The sequence below is a fragment of the Macaca mulatta genome, chromosome 20 (genome assembly GCF_049350105.2).
Source record: "Macaca mulatta isolate MMU2019108-1 chromosome 20, T2T-MMU8v2.0, whole genome shotgun sequence".
Taxonomy (NCBI): Eukaryota; Metazoa; Chordata; class Mammalia; order Primates; family Cercopithecidae; genus Macaca; species Macaca mulatta.
Window position 1 is genome coordinate 10,339,086 of NC_133425.1, and position 10,779 is coordinate 10,349,864.

General features: G+C 44.2%; 1 protein-coding gene across 1 annotated transcript in view; it reads left to right on the plus strand.

Moving 5' to 3' along the window:
* HAPSTR1 (HUWE1 associated protein modifying stress responses) overlaps positions 1-3,849 on the plus strand; it is a 28,912-nt gene extending 25,063 nt beyond the window's left edge. Inside the window, 1 exon segment of the mRNA NM_001194229.2 lies at positions 1,445-3,849. Within this exon segment, the coding sequence (NP_001181158.1) occupies positions 1,445-1,689 (245 nt within the window). The 3' untranslated portion in view covers positions 1,690-3,849.
* The last annotated feature ends 6,930 nt before the right edge of the window (positions 3,850-10,779 follow it).

The following is a 10,779-nucleotide window of genomic DNA, read 5'->3' on the forward strand; positions in this document are numbered from 1 at the left end:
ATATTTATGGAATTCATGATTAGAAAGAATTGGGCCCCTGTCAAACGAAACCTCTAAGCTTACTTGAAAATCTAAGATGTAAGTCCTATTATTTGAAAATTGATTATACTAAATTGTGTTATAAATTTAGTCAAGCAATAACATCCCTAGGTGAGGCGAGAATAGTGGAAGGGGAAATTCCTAAGGCAGATCACTGCCAATGACGGTAGGTTTTTAAAAATGCAACTGTGGTTCACGTTTCCTGGCCTGACTCGTACTTTCACAGGTTTATCCTGACCATTTAGGAGTGGAATGTAAGTTTGGCTCCTTAACTGTGTATGAGTTTAAGGAAAGGAATGAGTATCCATGAGTGCTGGGTATATTCTGGATTCAGTAAAGTAACTTTCTTTTGCTTTTGAGGTGGAGTTTTGCTCTTGTCACCCAGGCTGGAGTGCAGTCTCGCTTCATTGCAACCACCGCCTCCCGGGTTCAAGCGATTCTCCTTCTCAGCTTCCAGAGTAGCTGGGATTACAGGCACCTGCCACCACGCCCAGCTAATTTTTGTATTAGTAGAGACGGGGTTTCACCATGTTGGTCAGGCTGGTCATGAACTCCTGACCTCAAACTCCTGACCTCATGAACTCCTGATCTGCCGGCCTCGGCCTCCCAAAGTGCTGAGATTACAGGTGTGAGCCACCACGCCCAGCCCTGGATTCAGTAACTCTTAATGTTGAAAACAAAGCAGCAGGATTCTTCACAACCTCTCCCCTGCCTCCTCCTCTGAAGGATTAGAGAGGATCATGATTGAGGCTGTCCTGAAGGATATCTTCCAAATACATTCCAGACCTTAGGTGATCACATAACCCGATTTGTCCAGGGCAGACTGACTGTGTACCTGGTGTCCCAGTAGAAGTTTTAACAGTTACTCTTTTCGGGCTCAACAGTAATACTGTTTTGGATGATAAATTATGTGATCACCTTATCTAGAGGGGATGTTGGAACAAGCCCGCCCAGGCCTGGAAGTGATTTCTGGCTCTCCTGAATACTTCACACACATACACACTCATCAGAGGGGTCTGTTGGAATGGTAACTTTGGGTAACCAAAAATGTCTTGTCTTTAAAGCAAATGCTCCTGTCCTTATCTGTAAATTGTGTGCGGTACCTACCTCATAGATGGGAGAATTTCATGAGATATTTGTACACCTAGCATGGTGGTTGACACATAGTAACTTTTAGTAATTGGTAGTTACCAATATTGTAGATATTGGTAGTATTACCAATAAGATATATGTCAAGACCACATGGTATGTTTTTCCAGAATAAAACTTAATTGCTTGCCAGTAATCCCTTATAAAGAAAATAGGCAGACATGCTTTGACATTGTGACAACATGGAAAGTAAGTGGGTTGCTTTCAGAAGGGTTAAATAATTGAGCAACTCTAAAACCTTTTTTCTTCTTCCTAGGTCTTAGTGGTGCAATGGCTAGTATAAGCGTGCGTTCGAGTACCCCAGGCTCTCCTACACATGTAAGCAGTGGATCGAATGCTAGTCGAAGGAGAAATGGACTCCATGATGTCGATTTGAACACTTTCATATCAGAAGAAATGGCACTCCACTTGGACAATGGTGGAACTAGAAAGCGTACCTCAGCCCAGTGTGGCGATGTCATTACAGACTCACCAACCCATAAACGCAACAGAATGATCTAAACTGCAAACATTTTCACACCCACCATGCTGCTTGAAAGCCACTTGATCCTCAACATATACTATAATTGCAAAGGAAACATGAGGCCATCTTCCCTTGTTCACTGTTTAAGACAAGTGAATTCTATAGTGGTTGCCATAAAAGGAAGTTCTAGGTATTTATAGTAGATGCCTCTTGTAATTATGGCTTTCTTAAAACTATAATCCTAGCAGAGGACATCAGATACTGTGTAGTCGTTAGCAAGATCATCATAGGCAAACATATATCCGTTCCAAGGCTAAAAGTGACCTTAACTGTATTTATTCTCAAAGGGAAAGGAAATATCAGATGTTTATTTGGTTATAGAATGCTTTTTTTTTGGGGGGGGTCCATTTCCTGCTGTGTTGAGTATTTTGCTTCAACAGTATTGCCAGGTTCCTAAAATTGTCTAAAAACATGATTTGGCTTCCATTTTTGCAGTTGCACTGTACCGTGCACCTGGTTTCTATATAGTAACAGTGTGCAATTCTAATTATTGGACTGTGCCCTGTTTTTAGTTTTCAAAGCAGTTTCTAATTCTGGTGATTGTGTGATGTAAAGAGGTGCTATGATGGTCATGCAATTAATACTTAATATTGAATCAATGCACAGAGCTTTATTGGATTCACTTTGTGTGTGTTAGTGCTCTAAAGTAGCAATATTAATATTAAACTGCCCCCAGATTAACCCTGTAGGCCTAAAGTACTCAGTTTTAAGACAAACACTACTTCCCATGCGGGGTACTTTCCTTGTGGTAAATGTAAACATGTAGACTGCATTCGAGGTGACCTAAAGTAGAGAGGTCATGAACTTTGAGAATGGGCTTCCTTTTTGGTTCAGTATTAGAGGGAGAGGGAGATGGATGGTGGGGTAGGTTTTCTAGTCTATCATTTTACATTTTTCATGGAGGCCCTGCTTAGTGCAGTTTCCATTGGAGTGGGTGGAAGATGATAAAGCTCTCTTTTATCTACTAATAATGTGATTGCAACTTAAAATAGCAAAACCCAACTCTCCCTGTTCCTCCAATCCCTCTCCTAAAAAGTTCAGTTTGGAATCTCATTCTGGAAAAGATGGAATCGCATGGAGATTCTCTAGCTGTTAGGTAGACCTAAATAAAAGTTCTCAATAGATTCCTCTTTTGAGTAAATATAAGACCTCTTGTAGCTACAATGTTTTAGAGCATGTTTCATCTTCATTTTTAATATCCTGAACTGAATGATAGTGTTTTTTTAGATGAAGAACTGATGTCAGCCTGCCAGGTACTGTAATTTATTCTATCATATTATTATATTATATATCAAGTAGGACAGTGAAAAATGTTTCCTTGCAAACTTGTAGTCCAGTATCAGTTACTTCTATTTTTATCCTTAAAAGACCATTGCAAATCAGTGTAAGGGTTTTTCCAGTAATTACTCACAGCACTTTTTTAAAGTTTGCAATTTCTTCAGCCATTTAATAATATCTTTCTGTGAAGAAACTTTGCTGAGTTAACCATAAATATTCATTCATTGACTGGGTGGGATGTGAATGGAATGTTAGAAATGTGTGAATTGAAGTTCTTGTATTCATTATAGATGTAGCCCTTATTTAAAAAAGTGAATTCCATACTAAAACTAGGAATGAAAGTGAGATATTTCTAAATTTTTGCAAAAGTGGATCATTTTTTGTTGACTATAATAGCAGGAAGAATTATAGCAATCTGTCATTTTACCTGAAACAGACAAGCCTATGTATTATGAATACTTTCAAGCTTCCCTTTGGAATATACAAGACATGCATTTGGAGTTACCTTTGTTTCTCTATTGTTGTAAATTTAGATTCTGGAATTGGGGTTTGGTCATGCAATGTGTTGCTCACAACTGGCCAGAGCTCCTATTCCTAGAAGGATTTTGAGATGGAGGAACACATATTTAATTCCCCTTTATGCCTTGGTTCTCGTTCCTCCTTCCAAGTTGGATAACAATTTTTTGGTTGTTTTGTTTAAGTTGGTGCTCTGAAGCTTAATCTCAGTACCCTTTACTCTGAATTGTCAAATTTTGATAAAACATGTGCCATTTTTCTTTGGTAAAAGAAAGCAGGTCTTAATGTCTGCCAGAACACAATTTATATGCCTTATTGGCTTCATTAAACTTTTACAAAACTTTAGCATTTGTTACTTTTTTCCATTGCATTTACTTTCAAATGCACCTAAAGCATTTGTCACCCAGTTGCAGCTTTTCCCTTCTCTGTCCCATTGCTCTCTCCTGTTCCCCCACGCACAGAATAAACATGAAGCTCACCGGTAGACGCGTAATGATTTCTCTTAGGAAAACTTCTGACAGCTAGATTTTTGAAATGTTTCCCTGTGCTAGTTTAGATGCAAAACAAATCACGGAAGATTGCATACCTGTGTGGTACTTTAAAAACAAGTTGACTTTTTCAGTTTCTTGAACAGTTAAGGGTGGATTTAAAAACGAAACAGTTTAGTTTGAACAGAACCTCTCTTCGTCTTAAGCCAGATTCTCTGATTCTTTTAGACATCATAGCTCCTTAGTTCTGCTCATGTCGCCCTAACTTGGCATGGGCAGGTTGCAGTTCATCCTTAGACTGCAGCGTTCTGAGCATGGCTGAAATATTATAATGTTTAATATTTTATAGAACAAAATTAATGGAAAGCATTTGGCTGAATCTAAAGACCTGCAGTCAGATTCTTCAATGTGGTTTACCCAACTGGAGTAGTGATACACACCTTAATCATAAAATGAATAAAAACAAAAAAACCATGGGGCTTGTCTGCAGTTTTGTTTTGGTCATCACATCTGAATAACTTTTTGATGCAATCAAATGAAGTTTAGGCTTCTAAAAAAGAATTAGCTTTCTAAATTTTTTTTCTAAGGGCTACTGGAACTCATTAAACTCGAATAATTGTGGCTTTGGGCCTGAAGATTTCCATTCAACAGTGAAAACTGGCTAACTTCCTTTATAGTGAGAGGGATGGCCAACGTCCGACCCAGAGGGTTAGTCAACCTCAGAGGCCGGTGCGAGACGCCAAGAGATGATTTTGAAATGGGGCCATAATTTTAGAAAATTATGAACAGAATGATTAAGGTTTTGGCCTGGCTACTACCTCTAGTGGTGACTATGTTAGCAGATTAATCTCATTGCATTTTACTTCATACAGTATGTTATAACCTGGCATTTCATTCCTTAGATTGGTAACTGAGGTATTTAGTTTTGGTGAGGATGGGAATCTTCAGAGATACATTCTGGACTTTTGGAATGAAGTGACTAGAAAAGTTCTTCCAGAGGAACCCCTTGTTTAAAGTTGTGTTTATGGTACCTGCTACCCCTTCTTGAAAGTTGTCAGCTTTGATAGTTCAGATGACCTTACCCCATAAGGCCAGCTTCTAGCCTCCCTTTGGAATATTTGAGGTGTGTGATATTTTAGTGGGGGCAGCATTTAAGAGAGGAGCAGGCCTGAGCACCCAGGCTGGCTGTCAGACCATGTGTTGTACTGTTGGGTTTGATGGGATGAGATCCAGGGTTTTACTTCGTATAGTGGGACCTGCAGGCTCCTTGTGAAGTTCAGTAGACAGTCGCCTGTGATGTGGCAAGTCAAGTTTTCGATGGCCCCTCATTTTCTTTTTAGTGCTTTAAAAAAATGATTTTAAACAGCAAATATTGAGCCACACAGCAGCTTATAGTATATACAAGTCTTTTATACATGAAAATTAATATGGTGATATCTTTTTTTTATTTGAGACGGAGTTTCACTCTGTCATCCAGGCTGGAGTGCAGCGGCACAGTCTTGGCTCACCGCAACTTCTGCCTTCTAGGTTCAAGCAATTTTCATTCCTCAGCCTCCCAAGTAGCTGGCAGGCATATGCCACTGCACCTGGCTAATTTTTGTATTTTTGTTAGATACGGGGTTTCAAATATGGTGAAATCTTATGACAGAATAGTATTCCCTTGTATGGATGAGCCTTGATACAGGTTCCCGTTTTTTTATAATTAGTAATGCAGCAGTGAATTTTTTTCTTTTTCTTGATTTTTGAGACAGAGTCTCTGTTGCTGGAGTGCAGTGGCGTGATCCCAGCTCACTGCATCCTCTGCCTCCCGGGTTCAAGCGATTCTTCTGCCTGGAACTGTAGGTGTGTACCACCACGGCCAGCTAATTTTATTTTTTATTTTTAATTTTTAGTAGAGACGGGATTTCACCATGTTGGCCAGGCTAGTCTTGAATTCCTGACTTTAAGTGATCTGCCCGCCTTGCTCTCCCCAAGTGCTGGGATTACAAACATGAGACAGTGTGCCCGGCCTGTTTTGTAAGTTTCTCTATGACAAATTTCTGCAGATGAACTATCTGGGTCAAAGGAGTTCATCTATAAAATATTGATGGGTCTTGCCAGAGTACGTTCTGCAAGGTGCCAGTTAATACTTCGATCAGAAAGTAAGGGTGCCTGTTCCCTTACACCTTAGCCAGTGTTGGGTATTTACACTTCCTTCGGCAGAAGTGACCTTTCAGTTTTAATCTGCTTTTTACCTGATCATATGAAGGAAGGCTTTTTGTTTGATATCATGTGGGCTTGAATGCTGACTCTACCACCAGGTCTGGGAACCTAGGTAAGTTTGCCTCTCGCGGCTCAGTTTTATCTGTGAAATAAATAGAAAAAATAGAAAAATAAATTTTAAAATGTGCATGTTAGTGACTTGTGTTCCTTGGAAGTTGGATACATTTACATCTCCATTTATAATTCTCCCATCAGCAGAGCCCTAGAGAACTTTTGAATGTGACTAGTAGCTTATCTCAACATGCCATTGAAAAATTAGCCCCCAAGGCCGGGCGCGGTGGCTCAAGCCTGTAATCCCAGCACTTTGGGAGTCCGAGACGGGCGGATCACGAGGTCAGGAGATCGAGACCATCCTGGCTGACACTGTGAAACCCTGTCTCTACTAAAAACTACAAAAAACTAGCCGGGCGAGGTGGCGGGCGCCTGTAGTCCCAGCTACTCGGGAGGCTGAGGCAAGAGAATGGCGTGAACCCGGGAGGCGGAGCTTGCAGTGAGCTGAGATCCGGCCACTGCACTCCAGCCTGGGTGGCAGAGCGAGACTCCGTCAAAAAAAAAAAAAAAAAAGAAAAAGAAAAATTAGCCCTTTTTGTTTAGGCGTGGTGCCTCACGCCTGTAATCCCAGCACTGGGAGGTCAAGGTGGGCAGATCACAAGGTCAAGAGATCGAGACCATCCTGGCCAACATGGTGAAACCCCGTCTCTACTAAAAATACAAAAATTAGCTGGGCGTGTTGGCACACACCTGTAGTTCCAGCTACTCGGGAGGCTGAGGCAGGAGAATCACTTGAACCCGGGAGGCGAAGAGATTGCAGTGAGCAAAGATTGCACCACTGCACTCCAGTCTGGTGACAGAGCAAGACTCCGTCTCAAAAGAAAAAGAAAAATTAGCCCACCCTTTTTTTCTTTGAGACAGGGTTTTACTCTGTTGCCTAGGCTGGAGTACAGTGGCACTCTCATAGCTCACTGCATCCTCAATAGGTAACGAACTAAGTGGTGAGTTTTAGGGAAAGGGCTTGTCCACATGTGAGAGATTTTAATTTTTCAAACTGAAGTTGAATGCCCTAGGAGATGCCACAGGTCAGCAAGTACGGGCTGCCTTGCTTCACAAGTACTTAACTCTCAAGCCGGGAAGCTATTCCTCTTTAGCCCAAGTAAAGGGAGTGTGGGGTTCTGGTGTGGTTGCCGTGCACTGCCGCTGTTGGGGAGGGCTATAGCATTTGCTTGTTTTTTAGGCCTGGTGGGCGTGATCTCTGAGTGCTGCTGGAAGTGTCGGGGGCTCTCATCACTTAGTGGAATTGCATTTGGGAGCTTCAGGAGGCCTGGGGTTTTCTCCAGCTTCAGCAACAAGGACGGCTCAGCTGGCTGAGTTTTGCAGCCTGACCCTGGAAGAAGGGTTTGGGGGTACCTGGGGCAGCCAGCTACCATTGGGCTGCTTTTGGCACCTGTGGGTCCAGTGGGCTCAACACTCGGTACTGTTTGCTTGTGGACTCCATATAATCTGAATGCCCTCTATAAACCCACCAAGGTGTGTGCCACTATAACAGAGCTTTAGGGAAGGATTCTCAGACCATTCATACCTCTTCCTCAGGAGTGGCGGTGCCAGGGCTGAAGTTCCTTGGGGAAAAGGGGATCACCTGTTAAACAGTCCTCGAGTGTAGTGGGCAGGAGCTTAAATCACTCCCAATTTCTTCTCCCCATGGTAAGTCTCAAGATCACCATGGCCATGTTGATTCAAGGTGTACGCAGAAATTTGTAACTACCAAGAAGTTGCAATTTGCTGTTTGGGGCCTCCTAGGTTAACATGAATGTTGTATAGAACTGTGTTTGCGTACACAATTGCACTGGGCACAAGAAGGCTCACCTCTTGCCCATCCTCAGTGTTTCTCAGACAGGTTGGAATGTGATCTGTGGTAAGAAATACCTCTCCCGTCAAGATCTTTTACCCATCCACACCTTCGGTGACTGAACACACACAGAACTGGTGAAAGAAGTCTCAGCAGTTCTTAGCTTTCTGTGTCGAATTCTCTTCACTTTATAGCTTCTTGCTGTTTCACTGAACAGGATGCTGTATGTGACCAACTGTGTTGATTTCACAGCCAGCTTGAAAACCTGGGTTCTCTGGACCTCAGCATGCAGCACAGGGTAGGTATAGACATTTCTTGAATGAGTTCATAAAAAGTAGCTTGACGTTTTCTAGGTTTTCACAAGGTACTTCCTATTTTTCCCTTTCCTGGGCCTTAGGTCTGTCGAGAACTAGGGTGGTGGTTAAGAGAAGGACTTTGGGGTGAGTAGGGTGTAGGCAACAGTCCCACTGGCGGCCTGCCTTCCGGGGCCCTGCCTCAAGACTGGTGTGGAAGATGCCTGGCACCACGCCTGGCGCGAAGTGAGGACTCAGTTGTTAGCGTTTAAACGTGCTTGTCTTGGCATGACTGGGTAAGATTCCCTTCTCAGAGTCCGAGGTCTCTCTCCTGGGTTCTGTACTGGCCTCCAGCCTCTGTTTCCGCCTCTCTCCTCTTTACTCTCTAGTTTTGTGTTTCTCCTCCTTCCTGCATGTTAGAATCAGCCACTGGGCATGCCGTACCCCAGAAAAACTAGATGGGACTCTGGGGTGGGACCCAGGCACCGAGATTTTCCATGCTTCAGCAGTAGAGAACCTTTGGCACATTCCTCAGAGGGGAATGTTGCTTTTGCTCCTTTGCCGATTGTTAACTGGGCGGGTGGCTAGTGGCACTGGGCTCCTTGGAGCCAGCCCTGTGGCTGAGGACAGATGGGGCTGTCAGAGGACTCAGCCCCTACTCTTGGGCTGCCTGCCACCCACCCTCAGTCCCTTGGGCTTTGGGGAAGTCAGCACAGTCAGTGCGTTCCTCTGGGCCAGGGTGTTTGACTGGCTTGGCAGGAGGAAGTTGGCACCCACGGGCTCCAGGGCATGGTGAGTCATGGCTCACCAAGGATGACCTAGCAGGTGTGCCTTGGAGACAACTCCCTGAACCTGGAAGCTGGTGGGGCTTTTTCTCCTGGAGGGAGGTTTAAATTACAGATTTCTGGACTCCCCACCTGGGCACACATGCTGAATGCAAAGGTCTGGGTAAGATGGTATCTCCAAAAATAAAAAGCAAATTAAAGAATTAAAAATGGCCAGGTGCAGTGGCTCACGCCTGTAATCCCAGCACTTTGGGAGGCCGAGGCAGGTGGATCACTTGAGGTCAGGAGTTCAAGACCTGCCTGTTTAACGTGGCGAAACCTCATCGCTACTAAAAATACAAAAGAGAAAAAGAAAGATTCTAAAGTCCTACTACTTGTTTACCTCTTTACCTCTGTTTACACTTGGGGTTAGGACTACTTGAGGGAGGGGGAAATGGTAGAGGAAGGTACAGGTGAAGTCTTGTGTAGGGTGTCCTGCTCCCAGATGTCACCTGCAGGTGAGCCTGGAGTCGCCGCAGCCTCTTGAAACTACGCGGGAAGCTGGACCAAGGTCAAGGCAGTTGGACGCGGCAGAAAATGAAGAGACCGTTGGTCCTTAAGCAGTACATCAGCCCTCCTATTCAGTGTGGAATCCTGTGACGTGCAGCAGCTTTCTGCCCATATTCCTACAGACCCCAAATCTACTCACCCGGCCGGGAGCTACTGGTGACAGTGTTACAAAATACTTGTCCTGGGAGTATACCGTATTCCTAGAGAACCGTATACCAAAGGGGTCATATACACACCACTTCTTTCCCTGTTCAAGTAGATGGGATCCTTGTTGCCAGTCTATGCAGAACTACATCTTTTGTTACGTAAAGGATATTGCAGTGAAAAAGCTAAGGAGTGCTTAATGCCTACGCCAGCCCCATTGGGCGGGTTCTGATATCTCAATTCACATGATGAGTCTGTGTGACCTAACGGCGCCCATATGTGGCCCCAGGCTGGGTACTGATTGGACCCCTGCCTTGTGCCCTGGAGACACCCAGCGGGCCCTTGGGGAGCCCTCACAGGCTGTGATGGCAGCTATGCCCTGAGCTTCCAGGTGCAGCCTGTTGGTTGAAAGGCTGTGTCACTAGCCCATCTTGGCAAGCTCTTTAGCTACCCTGCCTCAGTTTCCCCATCTATAAAGAGAATAGGTTGTGAGGATGAAATGAGGTATTGCCTAAAACACTTGAGAAGGGTACCTGGCACTTGGTAAGTTTTTAATCCTGGCGATGTGGCCACAAGATGGCATTCTCTCTCCATTTCTCCACGGGTGACTTGGAGCAATCAGGCAATTGTGAACCATCCCCAGATGAGAAGAGGCCATTCTCAGGTGAGAAGAGGGACTCTGGAGGAGGAGGGGGTTCACTGAGGTCGGCAGGAAGCTTGGACTCATTCCTTGGTTCATCACAGACCCACCTCAAAGGAACTGTTTCCGCACTGTTGTCAACCTTAACCCACGTGCAGAACAACAGGTGGGCTCTTGTGAAGCTGTCCTGACCTGACGTCGGGATGCTGATGCAGCCCACTGCAATCCCATTTTAAACCAACTCACCCGGCTCGGCTTCTGGAGTCTTCA